This window comes from Gymnodraco acuticeps, unplaced genomic scaffold (genome assembly GCF_902827175.1).
Source record: "Gymnodraco acuticeps unplaced genomic scaffold, fGymAcu1.1, whole genome shotgun sequence".
NCBI classification, from domain to species: Eukaryota; Metazoa; Chordata; class Actinopteri; order Perciformes; family Bathydraconidae; genus Gymnodraco; species Gymnodraco acuticeps.
In genome coordinates, this window is record NW_022992351.1 from 7,051,021 (window position 1) to 7,074,155 (window position 23,135).

Consider the following 23,135-nt stretch of genomic DNA (forward strand, 5'->3'; position numbering starts at 1 on the left):
TTTGTTGATCTTGTTTATTTGTATTTATTATTTTGATATTATTTATTTAAATGTAGATATGAATGTATAATTAATTTTATTTTGTATTGGTTTTTCAGTTGATTACCCTGAACGTATAATTCAACAGTTAAAAAGTTCAAATTATTATTTGTATTTGTGTTAAAGTACAATAAATTGATGTTTTCAAAGTCAATGAATAATCGCATTTAATAATCGCAATTACAATTATTGACCAAAATAATCGAGATTATGATTTTTGCCATAATCGAGCAGCCCTAAGTTAAAGTGGTCAAAAAATACATTCATTTGATGGACCTATTTCCTTACTGCAGCATTATCAGAACTTCCAGCTGCTTGGAGCCTGGTGCCTTCTAAACAGCCTCTACCTGATTCTTAACCTGAGCCCCACGGCCCTGGCAGATAAAGGGAAAGAGAAGGACCCCCTGGCCGCCCTGCGCGTCCGTGATATTGCCGCTCGCACCAAGGACGGCGCGGGATCGCCTAAACTTGGGCCTGGCAAAGGGTAATTTACAAAGAAAATGTAATAAGTCATTATAATGTTTGTGGTGTCTCGGTGGCTTCATCTTTTGATCGTCATCAGTTAAGCATCACATCTTTTTAAATAAATGAAGGTGTAGATAGTGGTTACTGCATAGACATTTCTGGAAAATGTCATTTTTGTTTAATTATTATATCAAAAAAATAAATAAATGTTGTTCTTAAAGTGAGATGTGTGCATTAATGATTTGTTCCTTTTTCTTTTTGATTTGTTTCCTATAGACACCAAGGCTTTGGTGTTTTGTCTGTTATCCTGGCAAACCATGCCATCAAACTTTTGACTTCACTTTTCCAGGATCTCCAAGTTGAGGCTCTGCACCGGGTAATTTGGATAAACACAATACAAATGTTTGTCTGTTACGATTTATATGAGTTTTTTTAGCCAAAAATAAAACGGGTTCACAATTCTGTCAAATTTCATTATGTATTACTCCTTAAATGTATTAAAAAGGAACTCTTTAAAAGAAAGGCAAGAAAAAATATTATTATGCTAAAAATAAGTTAGGAAGGTTGTCTAGTTAGATTTTTAAAAACGTATGTTTAAAATAATAATTAAAAAGAAGGATCTAAGCATGAAAGAAACAATATAAAAAACAGGATACAAAAGTAACTTTGTATTTCTTGAAACCCGTGTTTGCAGCAGGGCTGGGCGAGTGACGGACCCCCCGCCGAACTCAACATCATGGCACAGAGCACTTCCATCCAGAGGGTCCAGAGGCTCATCGACTCTGTGCCCCTCACCAATCTACTCTTCACACTTCTCTCAACTTCCTACAAAAAGGTATTTACGTACTTGTAATTTGCACAAGTGTTTGTTTACTTCATCTTTCAGTGCAATGTAAGACGGGATAAACCCGTTGGAACATTCTGTAATTTAGACAGACGTGTGCAACAGAAAATACAGATATCGTTATGCAAAATATTGGAATGGAACCATCACATGATATATGTTTGCCAGCTGTTTCTGTCCTCCTCTTACAGTTGTGTGAATACAATCTGATTGAAACCTTTAATTGAAGGATCAGAAACAGTTGTCATTATTTAGAGTGTTTCTTGTTTTGGATCCATCAGGCTTGTGTTCTCCAACGTCAGAGGAAAGGCTCAGTCAGCAGCGATGCCAGCGCTTCTACAGATTCAAACACCTACTACGAGGATGATTTCAGCAGTACAGAGGAAGATAGCAGTCAAGGTACTTCATTTTGGATTTAAGTATTGCATCTTCACTTTCTTAAAACTGAACATTCTCCTTATATAATATTTATTGTCAGGACTTCATTTTTGCTTCTATCCTGGCACAGATAAAATGCACATTGTTCTGCACTTCATTATACATTTGGAATTTCGAAGTATTTGATAATGCAAGGATTACAAACTGTATTGGTGCGCCACATAATGGAGTGAGGAAATGCAGTTGTTATTGTTCGGATGTAATTTCTCCTGATGATTACAGCCAATGATGTGAAGCATGGCTGCGCAGTAGGAGCAGCCTCAAAAGGACCCTGCTGAATGGGGACTTTATCCTCTCTGCAAAAACAGATAATGATTGCTTACCGGAAATTCCTTATTGAATCATCTCTAATACTTTTCAATTACAATGAACTGTAAAGAGATATAATACATTCGTACCTTTTTTATTTGAATGTTTTTAAATGAAGGTATGATCAGGGCATCATGTAACTGTAGGTGTGATGGAGGGAGGCACACTTATGCTCTCATCACTAAATGAGTAAACAAACAAGCTAATATCCTAGAAGCTTTAAGTTTTGCTTTCAAGGTACGCTTCAGATTTCTCTCCGTGACAGTCAGGAAGCAGGTGCCGTCAGCCGAGTCATGTTTGTGTTCTGATCTCGGAGCTAGTGTCAGTGCTGTATCAGTAAGGCAGTGAAACAGGTGTGCTGTCAGTGGATCAGTCGGGTTATGGCAGCAGTGAGGGGAAATGCATTCACACACACACACACACACACACACAGTAATGTCATTACTTTTTTTGTCCCTTCATCACACAATGTGAACAGTGTAGTTGACAGTTTCTACTATTTCAGCAGAGAGAAGACAGGAGAAGACAAGTGCAGCTTGTGTCTCAGGTCAGCAGTTTTCTGTCCTCAGGTCCAAGACTTGGTGTCCACTTCACTGTCCTAGATTCATTGTGTTTTTGTGTGTCTCACAATTGTAGGCTCTGAGCTGTGGCCCTACTAGCTTAGAAAATGGCAGAGCCACAGATGAAGAGCCTTTGGCAAAACAGCTCTCAATTTGAAACGTGCCCTTCTATGGAATGAAAAGTATAAATGGATGTTTTTTCAAAGAGATTCATCTGTGGCTCAGTGTGGTTTGAAGGGTAATACCAGCAGTGTTGACATGTGGCTGCAAATGATTGTTTTCACACCCATCACAACCTTGTCTGGCAAAGTGGAACATGTACAGTAACTAACTACGTTTTGCAATTCTGTTGAGTCAACCTTTTCCCAGGTGCTTTCAAGAGCTGTGTCCTAGAAATACAACTTGTACAATGGTTTTGACACAGAAAACTTAAAGATTGAGCTTACTTTATCCGTTTACACAAACGACAAACACTGAGCAAAGAAGCGATGTGCTCCCAAGTCACATATCAGAACATTTATCAGAAAGTACAAACAAATGAATTTCATACACAAGCCATAAAGAGTCCATTGGATGATCGATAGATGTGTTTGTCTGTGCCCTGCCTTATCCGGCCAAAGTTCGATGCACACTTGTAGTTGTCAGACAGATCAGATGTTTGTGATAGCTATATATTGTGATGTGTCATCACTGAGGTAAATAATTGAAATTATTTAAAAGTTGTTTTAAAAATGACATCCAATCTTAATTTGTTGCTTTGATCATCATAGTCACCTTGCTTGTCATTGCATTTCTCGTCAGTCACACGTTTTTGAACCCAGTAGTATCGTACATCCCATGTCCAAACAGTGGTATTATTCCCAAACACGATACATTCAAGTTGTGCTTGTAAACGTTTGACTTCAACACATTTTTCTGTCACCTGAAACATTAACATTATGATCCTTCTATGTTGCATGCAGATTTGAATATCAACTTAAACTAAAGTGAAACACTTTTATTGAAAATAAGCTTTAAATACTCTTGTTGCCGTGAGGTGGTTTTCATGCCTAATGTAGCTTAAATATATTTGATTGATTAGTAGCTACTAGAAACAAGTCCTTGTGGGGCCATCACTTGTAAGGATAGGTGTGCGAGTGCAATGTGTTGCCAGTCGGTTGACAAGTGAAAGCAGAGACTTCAGTGGACCAACCGCTGGAGTTAAGATCTACAATATATTTGAAATCCAGTGAAAAAATAGATTGAATGTGTTGCACTATTACACACAGAACCTGCACTGGAAACATAAAGGGAGATACTTGTTCCTGTCCTTGAGTTATCTAGGATGAGAGGTGTTGAGTGGGTGAGGGACGACTCAAAGCCAAGCAGCTGCCTGTGGAGGAAGGCTCTCATTGTTTCTGAGCCCACGCCACAAGAAGCGTCTTGTATTTGGCCGGTCTAGGATTTCCTGTGTAGGGTACTGGACAGACTGAGCACTGGTGATTTATAGTTAAACGTATGGTTTATAGGAGGGCCACTTGAATGCACTTGTGGGAAAACGTCAGATAAGCCTTAAGGAGGTTACATCGAGGGACTGGCAGTTTGAAGGATCATATTTTAACTTGATATTAAATGCATATTTGTTGTGGCTAATGCATGTTGCTAGTGCTTTAAACTTAATTCTTAATTCCTGTTGATTTTAAATTATTTCTACTATGGAATAATGCAGCAGGGTTCTGGAACGTGCTTTGCTTCAAGTGTCAGCCTGACTAGCATTGCCTGTCTGTCACTGCTGCAAGTAGCATGTATTAATATTAACACACAAAGATAGCTGTGATCATTGCATGCTATTTTAATGCTTATATATGTAATTCATGAAAAGAACCCAACTTGAATTCACTTGTATGTCCATTGTTCAAAATGATAAAACTATGTTGGCACTACACATGTATAAAAAGCATTTACTTTAAATTCCAGGTTAATCTAGGAAGGATAGGAGCACTGACCGCATGGAACATTATTTAAAACATCTCCGAATAAAGATGATGTAGGTTTCTTCCTTATGTGGATAATCACCAACATGTTGTCACTAAATGTTCACTATTTATTGCAGTCCATCTCCTGCACAGTGTTGTAGGTGTCACAAGTTTCAACCTTTTTACATTTGTTTTATGCTCACACCGCTACCACTCCACACATATCTTGAAAGTCATGGGGCTGTTCTCTTCTTCACTCTTAGAAATGTAAGTAAATGGTTGTCTTTCTCTGCAGATGATGACAGTGAACCAATTTTGGGGCTTTGGTTTGAAGAGACAATTTCCCCAACTAAAGACAAAGTTGCTCCCCCTCCCCCTCCACCACCCCCACCTCTGGAGACCTCTCCCAGACTGAAAAGCCCCAGTAAGCAGAATCCAAGCGAGAATGGCAACATTTTAGCTGGCCGGAAAGACCCGGAACTGGTGAGGAGTGAATTCTGCCGATTCATCTCTACTAACAGCTTATGGATGTTTTTAACTTCCTACTTCTTCTTCCTATAGTTCCTCAGTTTAGCCTCCAGCATTCTGAACTTCATCACCACCTCAATGCTCAAGTCCAGAAACAACTTTATCCGCAACTACCTGAGCGTGTCTCTTACAGAGCAGCACATGGCTACACTTGCCAGCATCATCAAGGACGTGGACAAAGATGTCAAAGGTACAGTGGGGAAATGACTGCTTATCATGAATGTTATGTCACTTTTACCCCGATTTCCTTTTGTTGGCTTGGTAGCTAAGGATGGATTTAGCCCACAATAGATAGATGGCAACGATGCATTTTGTTCCCCTCAGGCTCTTCAGATGAAGCGTTTTCTTTAGCGCTGTATCACTTCAACCACACCCTGGTAACATCTGATCTTCCATCCCCGGCGCTGCAGGTAAGTTCTTTGTTATTCCAGTGTCTCCACCAGCATTTCAGCTCTCTGGGAGTAAGTGACATGAATGATGTGTTCCTTGTAACAAACTGGTTGTTGTTTGTCTTGTAATTCACAGAGCACCCTTCTTCAGCAGTTAGGTGTTGCACCCTTTTCAGAAGGTCCCTGGCCGCTCTACATTCACCCTCAATCCCTATCGGTGCTCTCTAGACTTCTCCTCATATGGCAGCACAAAGCAAGTGTGCAAGGAGAGCCAGATGTGCCGGAGTGCATGAAAGTCTGGGAAAGGTATGACAACCATTTGAATTCTCACCCGGCTCGTATGTTAAAGGACTGTTTAAGATGTTCCCTAGGTGCTATCACTTTAATATGTGGAGTGCTCACAGACAATGCATCGCTTTACTTTGGCAATGCTTGTTACGTTACCAATTAACAGCCATTTTATAATTCATCAATATTCGAGAACAGAGTTGACACCCCTTTATGAAGTGCTGTGTTTTTCAAAACTATTAATAAACTCTAGAAAATGTCATTGTTGAAATGCATACTAGGTCATATTTTCAAATATTTAATGAAATGTATTACCCATTTCTACCGTTCTTTCCTTATAGATTTTTGGGAACTTTGAAGCAGCATACTATCCAGAGCTCTGTGCAAGTAGAAGACGACCTGAACGTGGAGCACCTCCAGCTCCTGCTGCTCCTTTTCCACAATCTGTCGGAGCGCGGCCGGCGGTCCGTCCTGACACTCGTCACCCAGGCCATCACTGAGGTGGCCCAGAGCAAAGACTCCCAGCTGAAGGCGGTGCCCCTCAACCTGGCCCGGCTGTGTCTGGTTTTCGACTACCTGCTGCGCCACTACTCAAAGGCGCCCGTGTACCTTTATGAACAGGTCAATTGCTTATTTCTTTTTTATTATTGTCCTATCCTGAGGGTTAAATGCCATGTCTAGACCAGGTCTAGACGCATATTCTGTTACCTTTATTTTGTAATACTTTTTAGGTAAAATACTGTCCAGCAAATGCAGTCATTAATTAATAAATACATAAATATATAATGCACAAATCTAGAACAACCTTTAAGATCCCATACTGAGTATTGCATAAGGCTGATTCAGTATAAAGATGTCTTCAGCTGCTTAAGCACTTATTTCCTCTGGAGAAGCTATTGGTTTCACATCTTGTAAGCTCCACAGATCCACACATATTTCAATCCTTTCGGATACTGCCAAGTGTTGTTTAGAGCCATTTGGATTGATTGCCCCACCTGTAGGAATAACATGCCAGCCACACTTAATACATGTGATGTTAAATGTCTGTCTATTTATAGGTGCAGTATAACCTCCTGACCCCCCCCTCCACCGGGCCGGGCTCTATTCAGGATGGTGGCAAACGTGGCGGCTTGCCCCTTTACTATGGATTCAAAGAGGTGGAGGAGAACTGGGCCAAGCACTGTTCAGGAGGTAAGACTAAGGAAGGAAATTCACTTTTTTAACAACTGGGTAGAGGGTTCTTTTCTTAAACAAAAGATGACCTGTGCATGTGTTCTCAAATTGCAAAATTCACTGGTTGTTTTAAGCAATCACCTTGTTGTTCAGGGTAACGTCATTCTTATATTTCACCAGAAATGCATTACTGGGATATTATGTTGATCTAACTAACTGATCCTGCATCACTGGCTGAACACTTGTGCTAGATATAGGAAAAAGACAGAAAAATAAAGAGATTCATTTAGAAAGAAAATAATAATATGATGTATTTTCCAACCTTTCTTAGATCCAAATGTTCAGCCAAAGTTCTACTGCGTCCTGTCCCCTGAGGCGTCTGAAGATGACATCAGCAGACTGGACAGCAAGGTGAGACTGTGACCACTAAAGGATGAAGAATATAAATATAGATATTTAATTGTATTAAACATCATCTTTTCCCCCTGCTAGGTCTTTCCAAAGCTGTTCAATGGAGCAGTTAAATATGATGAACTGTATGCGGGGCTCATCTCCCTCCTGGTCGCAGGCTCTCAGTTTGACACAGCAAGACGACAGGAGAGCAAGCCAATCACTCCTATGGTGAGAACTCCTCCCATAAACTATTAACTGTGTAAAGAAGATGCAGGTGTATCTATTAGTCACTTTCAATATTTGAAATGAGGAAAGTGCAGTTGCTTACCTTTTTATGACTAAATCTTAAAATGCTTACAAACTGGCCAGTTTTTTAAACGACTGTTTAACATCTGTCTATATTACCGTAAACAGTTTTCTGAACGTAGCACAAATGTTGTTTTTGAAATGTTAAATCCAACGCATATAGATTGAAACAGAAAACGTTGTTAAATAAACATTTGAATTTGAGTATCTATACTATGAATACAGTTTCAAAAAATGTGGTACTGGCCAACCTTTTTAATGTGAAGCCCCACTAGGATGTGTTACATTTCAATCAATATGAACTCAATAGCCACATTTCAGCCCTGACATTAACTGAGTGGGGTTTGGAAAACAGGGCATGTTTATCTATCGCCCTGCACAGGAGGCATGCTCCCTTCAGTACTACTTCCTCATCCTGTGGAGGATCCTGGGAGTTTTACCACCGTCCAAGGCCTACATGGAGCAGCTGAAGACGGGCTGCAGTGATCCCAGTGAGAGCGACATCCTGCACACCCTGCGATGGTCCTCACGTCTCCGGGTGCCAACATACGTGAACTGGATCAAGGTCTGTCTACTATGTCTTACAGAATGCTAATCAGCACGATGGATGCCAAAAAATGAATTGATCAAATATATTACATTTCACTTTGAATTCATGGCCAATGTTACGGTATTTTTGATAATTCCACTGAGCATCACTCGACAAATGTGTCTAAATTGGATGCTGCAGATAGCTTTTCTGAATGTATACATTTTTGATTGAAAATACGTTGGTGTCCTTTTTATTGTAATGAAAAATCGACCTTAATTTTTCACGTGTTGTTGAACTCTGCGTATGTGATCACTGACAGGAACACCTGGTGAAGCAGGGGTTGAAAGAAGACCAAGCAGCCACTCTGGTTGACGCGACGGCTGCTAAGTGCAGCACCGTTAAATACGATGTGGAGCTAGCAGAGGAGTACATTGCCAGACAGGTATTGATTACAACATAGTCTTTATTGACCTTTGTATCGATTGTTATCCAAACTAAGTTCTGATCACAAGTGTCACTCTCTTGACGACTTGATTCTGTTGCAGATTTCCACCTTCTCAAGTGTAGACCCGAACGCAATCCTTCCGCTTGATCAGCTTCCCTCTCTACAAGCCATCTACACGCTGGATGCAGTCATCTCTAAAGTGCAGGTGTCCTTAGACGAGCATATGTCCAAGGTGGCCATTGAAGCAGACGCCCACAAGTCATCTGAGATCACAAAGAACCTACTGCCTGCAACACTGCAGCTCACTGACGTCTACACGGCCTTCACACGGTGAGAAAGGAATCGCTCTCACTTCTGCTCTTTTGTTAACACTAAGCATCACACACACTGTTGTCTACGTCACAAATTAGATCTAGCAATCTGAAATAATACAAGGAGATGATTGAAATAACTGCAGGACAGATTTGTGTATGCTTTATCTTTTGGATAATGAAGATGCATCAATTACAACTATTTTCCAGTTTTTAGTTTTTGTATGTTATATAACAGGGGTACTCAAATACAAATCTTAAAGGTCCAAAATAAATGTTTCAATAAGACAAAGGTCCGTTTATTACGGTCATTCAAACTTTTAAACAATTGCAACAAGATTCTTAACACGAGGTTGCAAAAACAAAAATAATCTGTATGCAGCAGTTTTCATTGTTATTGTGTCTGTGCTTGACCCCTCAGAGTCGCAGTGTAAGAGCTGCACAGTTATGAATAAAGGCAGCTGCACCCTCTTTCATTCAGCATTCCCATTATTGCTTTATAAATGTATTCCCCCTTGTGCGTCCACTGAGGTTCGTCAGGCCCAACACATCTTCAACAAACTCCCCCTTTGCCTCATCATAAAAACTCACAAACACCAGCAACTGAGCATTGTCAGTGGTGTCAGTGGACTCACCCACAGCTAAGGAAATGCACTGTGCATTTTTTTATTCCATCACAAAGCTGATGAATCAAATCACCAGCCAGTATTTATGTTCTTCTGGTTGCTGTGGAATCTGAGAGGGGATTTGCTTGATTTGACCTGTTATTTCCTCTTTTTGTTTGCCTTCAACATGGTCTCCATCACTTCAGTCATGCATTCTTTTATACTTCAGTTATTATCCAGTGGAAAGTCCTTACCTACTGGCCTAGTTCAATCAAAGTGGTTACTCTTTTTTGGCTGGGCAGTGTAGTTTTACACACCGTCTTATTTGACTTTCTCAGGACTTAAAACAGTTTTTTGGGGGCAGACCCCCTCAAAGAAAAAAATATATTTACACACGTAAGGTCATCATCTTAATAGTTGTGTATGCTCATCCATGAGCAGAGCATCAAGTTGACATGTCTATTACAGCTGAATGCGGCGATTACCATCTTGTTCAGCAAAACGCCTCACAAACGTATTAATCAACAGCTGTAGTGCGTTTTGATTCAATGCTGAGTACAGTCAAACTGACAGTCTCTTCTCTGTCATTGGAGACCGCAACTACCTCATTCCTTCAGCGCTTGGGTCCGAATGCTTCCCGTCCAGTTCAAAATGAAATCGCCGCCAATCGTATGTCCACGCTCGCGCCAGGACCGGGGGAGGGGTTACATGACGTGCATCTTGTGCTGCATTCACTTGCACTCGGACATTAGAGACTTTCTCTCATAAATGTCCGATGAGCCACAACTTTTCTTTCAAAACAAAGCTGCCAACTGGGGTGGCAGCTGGGGTGGCAAGGCCTATTTTTAGGGTGGCAGTTGCCACCCCGGTAGGTGAAACTAGGCTACTAGCTACAGTACAGATGGAACTAGATGAGCTGTTAACTCTCGCTCTGAATTTTTTTTTTTTAAATTCTCGCTCTGATTTAGACAGGTTGAAAGAGACACACACATTTTTCCCACTCGCATTCCACGAAGACCCGCCCTACTGTGCCTCTGATTCGCAGATTGTTTGGGGGGAAAAAACGCTGACTGGATGCTGAATGTGATTGGACCAAAGCGTTGACACACACAGGTGGAACACAGTGGAACAGTCAGACATGCAGAGCGCTGTTTGCAGTGGACATAGCGGAGAATTTTGACTCGTTGCGAATGCGTTGTGGCGATGTCTCACATATAATACAGAGAGATCATACATATGAAAAGTATAATTTGCTCAGAGTCCGGAGACAGTGGTGGTTCGGTCCGGATCCGGACCGGAGTCCGTAGTTTGAGGATGCCTGTTATATAAAGTATGTTTTATGCATGACTTTTTGGGCTTTAAAGTAACTACACATGTTTTACAGAAACTACAAAGGACATGTTTGTTTACTTGTTATGATCACTTAATTTGCTTGCAAAGATAGCTGTGGTCTCATACCGGCACCCTGCCAAACAGTCATTTTTAAAGAGTTCTATTCAAAAAGTATATAAGGGTGTGTTAAGATGTTCTTTATTCACCTGTTAGTGTTTTTTCCTTAATCCTGCTTCATACAAAAATAAGGTTTAAACTGTAAATCTTTGATCTGTTTATCTGATACGATAACTAAATAAACCTTGTTGTGACCAGGTCCTACCTACTGATGAACATCCCAGAGGAAGGGGAGAACAAGCTTACTGATGCCAAGCTCAGAGGTTATGCTGCGGTTTTGTCTATCGGCTCCACCCGCTGCAAGGCCAACCTGTTAGGTATGTGAAAGAATAGAAAAGAATACAGCGTTCACTATCACAACTTTTCTGTTCACTCATTGTTTTAACCGGAACTTTAATGAAACTTTACAGGTCAAAGTATTATGCAGAACTTGCCATCGGCTGTTCAGACAATATGTGAGACTTGGAACGGCATCAACACCAATGAATTCCCAAACATTGGCTCATGGGTACGTCCTTTCAGTTTTTGCCTATGGTTTGACTTTGTCCGTCTTTGTAAACACTTGATAAATGTAGTCTAATCACTGTTTAGGGTGGTTTTGCCTTTATTATACCAGTTTGCTGGTATAGTAAAGGATTGACTGTTAAGTCTGCCTTGAAAAACAATGTGTTCAATTATAATAGGCAACCAATTAAAAATTAGGGATATTATCTAAAATATTTACCTTAAAGCAGGGGTGTCAAACTCACGGCCCGGGGGCCAAATCCGGCCTGTGACTTCATTTTCTGTGGCCCCACAAGAGCTTGCAAAGAATATAATATGTTTATTATACGGTTACATGCCGATTTACAGAAGCACGTTGCACATAAACTACATGTCCCACAATGCATCTCAAATTAGACTTTTTTTCTTAGAATTTGACTTTTTTTTTCTCCAGAATTTGGCTTTTCTTTTTAAATCATTTTATGACCTGCTCACTGAAGAGACTTGCAATTATTTGCCGCACACATCTGCTTTCAGACGTAGTTAATTATGTAGTTATTACCCTATCCCATCCAATGCAGAGGCAAACATGTAATATAATACATTATTTTATATATATATTATATATGTATATATGTATTTTTGTATAGTTACAACCGGTTGTTTGAGTGCAACCATAATGCTGATGTGGCCCGTGATGAAATTGAGTTTGACACCCCTGCCTTAAATCATTTAATGATTAAGAAAAATAAATCTTATATAATTTAGAAAAGTATTAAAATATCACGGTATCTTTATCTACATACCCAGCACTACTCTGTATCTCATTGAAAAAATATATTGTTCTGACAATTATGAAAATAATAGTCTTGTGTGTTTATTTTTTTTCCCCACAGCGAAATGCATTTGCCAATGATACCATCCCATCAGAAAGCTACATCAGTGCCATCCAGGCAGCTCACCTGGGCACACTGAGCTGTCAGTCCTTGCCTCTGGCCTCTTCTCTCAAACACATTCTGCTCTCTTTGGTCCGTCTCACTGGCGACCTCATTGTGTAAGTCGAGTCACTTAACATATGACAAATGTGGTGGGTGAAATATATTCATAAAAGAACACTAAATCCTGTGTTAATACTGCTGCATGTTTGTGTCCTCAGCACAGAGGAGTTGAATCCCTCCCAGGTGGTGCGCACCCTGCTGCCCCTCCTACTGGAGAGCAGCACGGAGAGCGTGGCTGAGATCAGCAGCACCTCCCTGGAGCGCATCCTCGGCCCAGCCGAGTCCGACGCCTTCCTCGCCCGAATCTACGAGCGCTTGGTGACTGGGTGTTACAACATCATCGCCCATCACTCAGACCCCACCAGGTATGCCATGTGTGATCTGGTAATTAAGTAAACCTACATGACATGTATATTTACTTTTTTTGAGGTGCTTAAACTCACAGCCCACATTTATTGTTTGATATGAGTCTCACTGCTTCTTTTAAACTCTTTAATCTTCTGCAGTGGTTTGGACGAGTCTGTCCTTGAGGAATGCCTTCAGTACCTTGAAAAGCAGCTTGAGAGCATTCAAGTCCGCAAGGCCATGGAAGAGTTCTTTTCATTCAGGTATTTGCTCAACTGATGACACGGGCTGAATTATTACACATTTACACTGTTACCTCTCTTACCTTGTGCTCCAATTCTTTGCCAGTGGAGAGCTGGTCCAGATTATGATGGCGACCGCCAACGAGAGTCTGTCAGCAAAGTTCTGCAACAGGGTGCTCAAATTCTTCACCAAGCTTTTCCAGCTCAGTAAGTCTACTTTTAGCAACATTTATTTAAATCAAGAAAAACTATCACAAGGTCAATATGTGCTTCAAATGGCATGGTTTCAATGAAACATGCCATTTGAGTGAAAAGCCTGCCTTCATTGAGAGGATTATACCAAAAATATGTCGTCCCCTCTTTTCACCAGGCAAATAGTTGTGTAAAGTTTTTAGCTTGGCCATAATTAACAAAAGGTTAAGTTGTCAGGGAGAGGGTTTCGGATACCTTTTTGATTATCCAACAAACAATGTGTTTTTGAAGCATACTGACTAGAGATGTTAAGATTCACCGATTCGCATCGGTGCACCGGCATAAACGTTCAAGATGCGAGTGCACCGGTTGAAAGAGTGCACATCGGCTACAGTTTGGGTTGAACCGGGCTGAACTCGCGATGCATCGACTGCGTAGCGTCTTTGCATCGGTAAAAAACCGATTCATTCATATAAAATCCCCTCATCTTGTCAACGCTCAGCAGAGACGATCTTTGATATTTGCTTCGCCACTACGGAGGCCGAGAGTCTCAGTTATCAACACACACGGAAGTTGAGGGGAAAGAGAAACACAGCGCACCAAAAAATACCTTCAAATCAAACGTTTGGCAACACTTCGGATTGTTCAAGAAAGACGGTGTAATAGTCCTTTATGCTAGGCTATATAGTTGACCGCAGGTCATGGAGAGTAATAAGGTATCCGTAGACCTTTGTATGAGGTATCTTTATTACTTAACAGGTCTACAGCCATGATACATAGATCCGTCCTAGATGCGGGCTTGCATACACACAGTATCACTCCGCAGCCGCACCCCATCAGTAACGTCCTGATGGTATATGTGCGCGGCACTATATACTACAGACGCTCGCAAATTGTGAACGATGCCGAGCCGCTTTAAAGTACACAAGTAGTACGAGGAACTTAGCGACGCACATAAAGAGGCGACATGGGGTCTGCGGCTGAAAAGAGAAACCTCAAAGTTAGACATATGAGTTAAATCACTCAGTGAGGTGTTCTGTCAGAGAGAGTGGTGTTTAGTTTACAGCAGCCTGTGACGGCCAATAATAATGTAAATGTCTTCCTCACTGTAAGCAGTTATGAAATACCTGTTTGTGAAAGGTTATTTGTATTCTTTATTGTTCATATAGAACCCACTGCTTTCTGCTCACTGGTGAGTTAGCCTATGAATGAGTGTTCAGCACATCAGGCTGGCAGCTGTATGGGCATTGCACTATGGTAGCTGTTATTTGCACATTGTTAATCATGAGCAATGCATCCTTACATTGTTTAACTGTGAGGTGTTATAGAATTGTACTCTGGAAAGCTTTTAAAGGTAAAAAAATAAACGGCATGATGGGATGTGCAGTACCAAATATGTAAAGCACTTTTTTGTTAATGTATGATTTGCTGCATATAAGGAATAAAACAAAAATCCTCTGTCGTACCAAATTGAAGTATCATTATTTTTGCATCGTGTTGAATCGCATCGTATCGAATCGCATAATGTTGAATCAAATCGTATCGAACTGTATCGCAACAGGGGTGAATCGTATCGTATCGCATCGCCTGGTGTTTCAAATGTATCGTTAATGTATCGTATCGTGGCAACGTATCGAGATGCGCATCGCATCGGCCTCAGTGATGGAGATGCACATCCCTAATACTGACGCCTTGCCAAAAATTAAATCATAATTCTTACAAGCTGCAGATACAGCCGATTTTTCAATCATCCTAAATATCATGTTTCTGTTCGTTCCCAGCGGAGAAGAGCCCAAACCCCAGCCTGTTGACTCTGTGTGGCTCCCTGGCCCAGCTGGCCTGCGTGGAGCCCCCTCGGCTGCATTCCTGGCTGACACGTATGACTGCGACCCCCCCAAAGGACTCGGAGCAGATGGAAATAGTGCAAGAAAACAGACAGCTCCTGCAGGTGCTCACCACTCATATTGTGCGTGACAACAGCCAGGTGGGCGAAGGAGTGTGCACTGTCCTTCTCAGCACACTCATTCCCATGGCAACAGACATGCTCGCTAATGGTGATGGAACAGGCTTCCCTGAGCTCATGGTCATCATGGCAACCCTCGCCAGCGCGGGACAGGGGGCCGGTCACCTGCAGCTGCACAGGGCCGCTATCGACTGGCTGACCAGATGGTAAGGATCAAGTCTCACGAACATGCCGTTTCCTCATTTATTTAACATCAGGGAACTGCCCAATTGTTTCAACATCAGTGCGAGGATTCTCATATTTATAACCATGAAATGAAAAAGTACTTGGCATTGACTGCCCTAATAACTTAGCCATTATCAAGCAGTGATCAAATGTTAACTTTACTGATTTTAAAATGATCAACATTTTCTTCTTTTTCAGCAAAAAGTATTTAACACAGAAGAATGTTGTGGAAAAAGTGAGCACGAACTTATCCCAAGGAAAGGTACGTTTGAATGTTTCTCAGTATAATTCACAAGTCTATACAAGTCCCTTTTTTTGACTTATTTATTTTATTTACATATTTTAAACTCAGGCCTAACATGTTTCCAAACAGGGTTATTAGCCTTTAACCATTTACTGTCCAGAAACTGACGTGTTCCTGTTCCTTCATTCCAGCACGCCAGCATGCTGGAATGCTCGTGCCACATCATCTCTTACCTGGCTGATGTGATGAACGCCTTGCGGCAAAGCAGTGGCCAAGGCACCTCAGCAATGCTGATGGAGGGAGAAGAGAAGGCCATGGAGGTGGACTCGGACTGGGTGGAGGAACTTGCAGTAGAAGAGGATGATTCCCAGGCTGAGGACTCTGTATGATCTTATCCCTTTATGTCTCCCTTCATGTCTATCCTGTTGAAATAGGGCCATGTTGTAACGTGCAACAAAATAGAAAAGCCATATTATTATTATACATAAAGTCTGCTAAGTGATCTAGGGAATATACACACAATGCAAAATGTTAAACCTGGTGCAAACCATTTGCCCCAGAATGCTGTCATGTTCCTGCTGCGGTTGAACTGGTGCCTAGTATGTGTCCCAGTTGATCTAATGGCACTGTCCAGCAGAATGTAAACTAAACAACAAATGAACTAGAATAGGTTTTCACATTTTCTTTAACCAGATGCAAGGAATCCAGCTTGACCTAAATTGAAACAACACATGTTAACATGTGTGTCTTTGTTTGACAGGATGAAGACTCCCTTTGCAACAAACTCTGCACCTTCACCATTACTCAGAAGGAGTTCATGAACCAGCACTGGTAAAGAAACGTTTATTGCTACCTGTGATGTTTGTCTTATTCCTTGATGAGGCCAGACTTTCTTTAATCATGGTAAGGGGTTTTTAGAAGGTTATAGATGTATTGGTACAAACTGTAAGGCTGTTGCACCTTAACATAGATGTGCCTTGAACCCTACATAACTTGGATTAAATAGGGCTTTAAAGCATACTTAACATAGATTTATATCAATCCCAATAGTCGTTTTTATTGGTGAAGCTCCTTTATGTAGAAATATGCCGGCAGCACTAAAGCATCTACATTTTGTATGCACTATAAACAGCCTTGTGGTGCCTTTTTTATCCTGCAGGTACCACTGTCACACCTGTAAGATGGTGGATGGGGTAGGTGTGTGCACAGTGTGCGCCAAGGTCTGTCACAAAGACCATGAGATCTCCTATGCCAAATATGGCTCTTTCTTCTGTGACTGCGGTGCCAAAGAGGATGGCAGCTGCCAGGTGAGACCGAATACCTCAGGTCATCATGGGAAGAGAACAACAGCGGTAACTTGGCTTGCAAGTCATTCCCCCATTGACTTCCATCCCGTCATTTCATTTTGTCAGGGTTATAGCTAGCCCACACATGTGGCCAGAACAGGAGAAATCGTGTTGCAAATGTTTGTCCACCTTTTGTTAACTGAAAAGGCCAGCTAGTTATTCTTATGTAATGCATGTGATGATAAAACAAACCATCAACATCATTTTACCTTCAGTTTACTTTAGTTTGAAGTATTCTTTCTTTGTGTTAGTTCATTTGTTCTGTCAGTCTTGTGTTTACAGTACAATGGTTCAATACCATTAATAAGTTATCAGGATTCTTGTCAATCTATGATTTCTGGTTATCAGTTTAGATATAGTGTGTCTTGAACCAACAGAATATCTCTGCCTTCCTTTTGACTAACTATATACTCCACAATGTGGAGGAGCTAGCAAAGTGAAAAACAAAAGCAGGTTATTGTAATTGTAAGGAAGCTAAACAAAGATGATGTTTGCTGTCATATTAAGTTGTATAAGCATGCACATGTTACCAATGTTGCTGTTCTCACTGCTCTACTTTGTGTTATATCATCCACAGGCGCTGGTCAAGCGCAGCCCCAGCAGCGGCATGAGCTCCACCCTCAAAGAGTCTTCTGCGTTCCAGAGTGACCTGCGGATGCCTGACAGTGCGATCCGCCAACAGAACGCCTCACCCTCCGACAAAGGCAAGGTCACAATCTGTGACGGCAAACCTGGTGATGAAGACAGACCTAAGAAGAGCAGCGTGTGCAAGAGCATCGAGGGCTGCCAGGAAGAGCTAGTGACACAAGTGGTGAGAGAGAATGTGTTTATCTCTCTAAATGTATCAGTGTCTCTATCTGTTATACAAATAAGAGGACTGCACATTATTGCATTCCTGAAAGCAGTGATATTTAAACACATTTTTTAATTTACTGCACATTTTGTGGCTCAAGAAGTTGGCTCTCTTTCTCCACAACAGATGGGATCATCCACTGCAGCAGTCATACTAGAGATGCTCATGTTTCTCATGGAAGCCATCCAGACCAACTTCCAGCAGGCGTCAGCAGTGGGAAGCAGCAGCCGGGCTCAGCAGGCACTCAACGAACTGCACACTCAGGACAAAGCTGTGGAGATGACGGACCAGTTAATGGTAAGAAGCTGTACAGTTTGGAGGGGTTTAAGAAAAACACTTAATTCCTTAATTTTCGATTATTCCTGTAAATTGGAAACATCATTTATTGCATTTTTATTTTTAAATTGCTGCACTTTTCTTCAGGTGCCCACCCTCGGCTCTCAGGAAGGGGCTTTTGAGAATGTCAGGATGAACTACAGTGGTGACCAGGGACAAACAATACGCCAACTCATCAGTGCACACGTCCTGCGTCGTGTTGCCATGTGTGTCCTGTCTTCACCCCACGGCCGCCGCCAGCACCTGGCAGTCAGCCATGAGAAGGGAAAGGTAAGCTTCACAAACCAAACACATTTTATTTTACAATAATACTAATAATGAAGACAATTTAATTGAGATCTTGATTTGAAAACCACAGATTCTTTGTTTTTATGTTTTGTCCAGCAAATCAAGATTATTCAAAAATACTTTTAATCAAGTGAAAGTAGACATTGACCTATTATTTAGCATATAATGAATAAAAAACGTCTGTTTCTGTCAGCATAAAAGTGTCAATATATTTATCTTAATATATAAAGTAACATACAAAATAAATAATGGAACATTTATCACTACCCACTTCCAAGTGCTATTCTGTTTTTATCACCAGTCTGTTGTATTTGTCACCCATTAAAAGCATGTTCTCTCTTTACAGATAACGGTCCTGCAGCTGTCCACCCTCCTGAAACAGGCCGACTCCAGCAAGAGGAAGCTGACTCTGACCCGTCTGGCCTCTGCTCCAGTCCCATTCACCGTCCTCAGTCTCACAGGAAACCCTTGTAATGAGGATTACCTCGCTGTGTGCGGCCTCAAGGTCAGAAACGAGCTTCTTTATAACTTACCACTGTTCTATTGTGTGCCTTTCCTGCAAAAACAAAAAAGTGTATGAGAGAAGACCATTACCAAGTGATCCTAGATCATAATAGTATATGTATCAATGTAGTACATGTCTGAGGAGCTGTTATTATCAATGCAAATCTTAGAAAACAAGTAAGTCTTTTTAATATGAAATACTGCTATATTTGACTGTTCTGCCTTTGTCTCACATGTTTCCAAAGGACTGCCATGTACTCACGTTCAGCAGCACAGGCTCTGTGTCCGACCATCTGGTGTTGCACCCACAACTGGCGACTGGCAACTTCATCATCAAAGCTATTTGGTTACCAGGCTCTCAGACAGAACTTGCCATCATCACCGCAGACTTTGTCAAGGTACGTTTTAAAGAAAATAGACTGTTTTTTGTACCTTTTTTAGTTAAATGATTAAACTATAATTGGTAGTCTGATAATACTCAATTGAATCACAATGACACTTACAGGTGACTATGATTATTCTGCTCTTAAAAACACTTAATATTATTTGTCTCTTTCCATTTCTCTGCCTTGCCAAACAGATTTATGACTTATCAGCGGATGCCCTGAGTCCCATGTACTACTTCCTGCTCCCGAGCTCCAAGATCCGCGATGCTACCTTCCTGTTCAATGAAGAGGGGAAGAACATCATCGTCATCATGTCTTCAGCGGGTTACATGTACACCCAGCTCATGGACGAATCCAGCAGCGCCCAACATGGCCCTTTCTACGTCACCAATGTGTTGGAGATAAACCACGAAGACCTGAAGGTTAGCAGGATGTTGACTTGAGCAATTGAAATATATTGTACACAATGTTTGATTGTTTGTTGAAAGGGTTCACGCAACAGTGCACTGTATTACTTTTGGGAATGTTCCATTGTTTACATAAATCTTTCAAATCAGTTTTTGAAGTTCTTCGAAATAACATGAAGGTAATAACGAGATGTGTTTTTCTGTGTGACTCCAGGATAGCAACGGGCAGGTAGCCGGCGGTGGCGTGTCCACTTATTACTCCCACGTGCTTCAGATGCTTTTCTTCAGCTACAGCCAGGGAAAGTCCTTTGCTGCCACAGTGAGCCGCAGCACCTCCGAAGTGCAGAGGCTCTTCCCCATCAACGTCAAAGGGTAACACCTTCCACACTTAACACGCATTCTCAACCTCCCTGTTACTGCACTAGGTCTGGGATATGTTATCAGTACCTTGGTGAGATAACTACATCTCCTCTCTATCTTGCCCTCCTGCCTTCTTCAGCTCTAATGGCGGCAGCAGTAAGATCTCTCCTGCTCTGTGCCAGTGGTCTGAAGTCATGAACCACCCAGGACTGGTGTGCTGCGTGCAGCAGACTACAGGCATACCGCTTGTCATCATGATCAAGCCAGACACCTTCCTCATCCAAGAGATTAAAACTCTGCCAGCCAAAGCTAAGGTAAGAGCCACTTACTGTACTATTCAGCGACCTGTAGAGTGGAAAAAGGAACACCCATTTTTATAGAAAAATGTCCCTGTTGAAGTCTGAAATACTTATTTTTAAAAAGCTTTTTTTCTTATAAAAAATACTTTTTAAATACACTACATACTATGTCATAACAATTCATTCATTAAAGTTAACAGTACCTTTTAGTAAGTGGTTGCATTTCTCAAGTTTACATAAATAAATGTTCTCTCTTCCCCAGATTCAAGATATGGTCGCTATCCGCCACACTGCCAGTAATGAGCAGCAGCGTACGACCATGATTCTTCTCTGTGAGGACGGAAGCCTGCGGATCTACATGGCCAATGTGGACAACACCTCCTACTGGCTCCAGCCCTCGCTGCAGCCCAGCTGTGGCATCAGTATCATGAAGCCGGTCCGCAAGCGCAAAGCTGCTGCGACTAGTGAGTAGAAAGGGCAAATATATGATACACACATACACTCTGAGCATACAAGTGTGATCACCACCTTTGAACAATGGCTGGTTTTATGCTAAAATAACTGCTTAACCACAGTTGTCATTAAATCGTTAACTTACTCCACAACCTCAGATCAAGGATTTTGCCTACACAATTGTAATGTACAGAATTGCTTTCAGCTACCCGGACCTCCAGTCAGATGACCTTCCCTGTGGACTTCTTTGAACACAACCAGCAGCTGACAGAGGTGGAGTTTGGTGGCAATGACTTGCTGCAGGTCTACAACGGACAGCAGATCAAGCACAGGCTCAACTCCACTGGGATGTATGTGGCCAACACAAAGGTAGGCACATTTAATAAAATAATGCTGCCATGCATGCATCTATTTTATGCTACTTTAGATTACTTTTGGTAGTTTTAACTGTTAGACAAATTACTTTAACCAACAATGTCGCCATGTTTCTGTCTAGCCCGGGGGATTCACTGTGGAAGCGGTCAACAACAACAGTTCGATGGTGATGACGGGCATGCGGGTGCAGGTGGGCACTCAGGCCATCGAGAGGGCTCCATCCTATGTGGAGGTCTTTGGCCGCACCATGCAGATAAACCTGACCAGAGCCCGCTGGTTTGATGTCCCCTTCACCAGAGAGGAGGCCCTGCAGGCAGACAAGAAGCTGTCCATATTCAGTAAGTGTGCACACTTGCTCTCGGTACAGCACATCAGTTTATATCCATTTATGTGAAATACATGTTCATTGATAAAGGCTTTTTACCCAAAAGGACCATCCTTTCTCTCTGAGCTTGCAGAACGTTAAAAATAATTATCCTAAAGCATTTTATGCAATAGCTTCCCTCTAAGTAATATAATGAGTATACAAATAAAGGATATATATTTATCTCGGAGCTGTACCTCTATCTTGTTTGACACGTGAACTGCTGCAGACTCTTACAACCCATCTGCTAATGTACCTTAATCTTCCTGTTCTTCTGAAAGTTGGAGCATCGGTCGACCCGGCCGGAGTCACAATGCTCGATTCAATCAAGATCTACGGAAAAACCAAAGAGCAGTTCGGCTGGCCGGAGGATGCACCAGAGGACTTCTCCTCCGCCTCGGCTAACAACGTCTGCAGTCCCAACCTGAACCAGGGCAACGGCACCGCTGATGGGGACATCGCCACGCCGACCACCACCAGCGGCACTGTGCTGGAGAGGTATGAGCTTCACTTCAAGGTTTACACAGTCAACACAAGATGTTGCTGTTTACACTTCTCACTCCACTTTGAAATGCCCTAGTTTTAGTCACTTTTATCAAAACTATCTTGTATCTTTACTATTAGATATGACTTTGAATACGTCCTCTGGGTATTATTGCTTTATGATCATATTAGATGGTTATCTGATATAAGCTTGTATGTGATTAAGTTCATTATTCATTTATTTTTGTTGGATTAGCAAAAACATTCCAAACTGCTTCTCAATCTGTTTTCTGGAAAACTCCAAATGTATCCTAAGATGAATAAATGTTAGGATAAAAAATGATGTAGTAGATTGTACCTGTTTCTTCCACTAGCATATGGTTGTCCTCCAGGAGTCCAGCTCCGTAGTCTTAACACAGGGGTTGTTCTCTTAGGAGCATTTAGTGCATGGCTATAGTGATGTCATATTTTCTTGCATGCGTCTCGTTTGTTCAATGAATCATTTAATTCCACTTGTTCTTTCTGTGATCCTCACACTTTGTTTTTGTTCTTTTTCTTTTGCTCCCAAAAATACAATAAAAAGTTGTGAAACTGAGTCCTTATCGACCTTAGACCGGTTAGTAACTGCCCTTTCTCTGCTTGTTTGTATGGTGTGTGCATGTGTGCCAGTGTGTGTGTGCATGCCTGAGACTGTGAACATGCCATGCACCATCTTCTCACTTGTACAACTACACAAATATTTATTTTGCATTCAGTGTTTTAGCATTTAGATCAGCGCAGAATGCAACAGGCTGATATATTGTTTATTTAAGGCCATATCGCAGTAGGAGATGTGTTGATCCTTTTTTTTCATTTCAGGTTGGTGGTCAACTCCCTCGAGGCTTTGGAAAGCTGCTTTGCTGTAGGCTCCTCCAGTGAAAAGGTAAATGCTCTTTGTTTCCTTTCAAATAAAAAGCTTGA

General features: G+C 41.5%; 1 protein-coding gene across 1 annotated transcript in view; it reads left to right on the plus strand.

Annotated features, from left to right (window-relative positions):
* ubr4 (ubiquitin protein ligase E3 component n-recognin 4) overlaps positions 1 to 23,135 on the plus strand; it is a 49,803-nt gene that overhangs the window by 5,739 nt on the left and 20,929 nt on the right. The window contains 39 exon segments of the mRNA XM_034208921.1: positions 333 to 523; positions 781 to 880; positions 1,199 to 1,339; positions 1,630 to 1,747; positions 4,906 to 5,093; positions 5,172 to 5,328; positions 5,463 to 5,548; positions 5,664 to 5,833; positions 6,157 to 6,436; positions 6,874 to 7,006; positions 7,320 to 7,399; positions 7,481 to 7,609; positions 8,070 to 8,252; positions 8,539 to 8,661; positions 8,765 to 8,994; positions 11,228 to 11,346; positions 11,440 to 11,537; positions 12,409 to 12,566; positions 12,669 to 12,875; positions 13,017 to 13,118; positions 13,204 to 13,304; positions 15,071 to 15,458; positions 15,676 to 15,739; positions 15,913 to 16,104; positions 16,482 to 16,552; positions 16,881 to 17,028; positions 17,645 to 17,878; positions 18,047 to 18,217; positions 18,344 to 18,526; positions 18,891 to 19,049; positions 19,294 to 19,446; positions 19,629 to 19,856; positions 20,056 to 20,213; positions 20,341 to 20,515; positions 20,763 to 20,964; positions 21,159 to 21,322; positions 21,450 to 21,666; positions 21,974 to 22,190; positions 23,034 to 23,097. Of these exon segments, the coding sequence (XP_034064812.1) occupies positions 333 to 523; positions 781 to 880; positions 1,199 to 1,339; positions 1,630 to 1,747; positions 4,906 to 5,093; positions 5,172 to 5,328; positions 5,463 to 5,548; positions 5,664 to 5,833; positions 6,157 to 6,436; positions 6,874 to 7,006; positions 7,320 to 7,399; positions 7,481 to 7,609; positions 8,070 to 8,252; positions 8,539 to 8,661; positions 8,765 to 8,994; positions 11,228 to 11,346; positions 11,440 to 11,537; positions 12,409 to 12,566; positions 12,669 to 12,875; positions 13,017 to 13,118; positions 13,204 to 13,304; positions 15,071 to 15,458; positions 15,676 to 15,739; positions 15,913 to 16,104; positions 16,482 to 16,552; positions 16,881 to 17,028; positions 17,645 to 17,878; positions 18,047 to 18,217; positions 18,344 to 18,526; positions 18,891 to 19,049; positions 19,294 to 19,446; positions 19,629 to 19,856; positions 20,056 to 20,213; positions 20,341 to 20,515; positions 20,763 to 20,964; positions 21,159 to 21,322; positions 21,450 to 21,666; positions 21,974 to 22,190; positions 23,034 to 23,097 (6,282 nt within the window).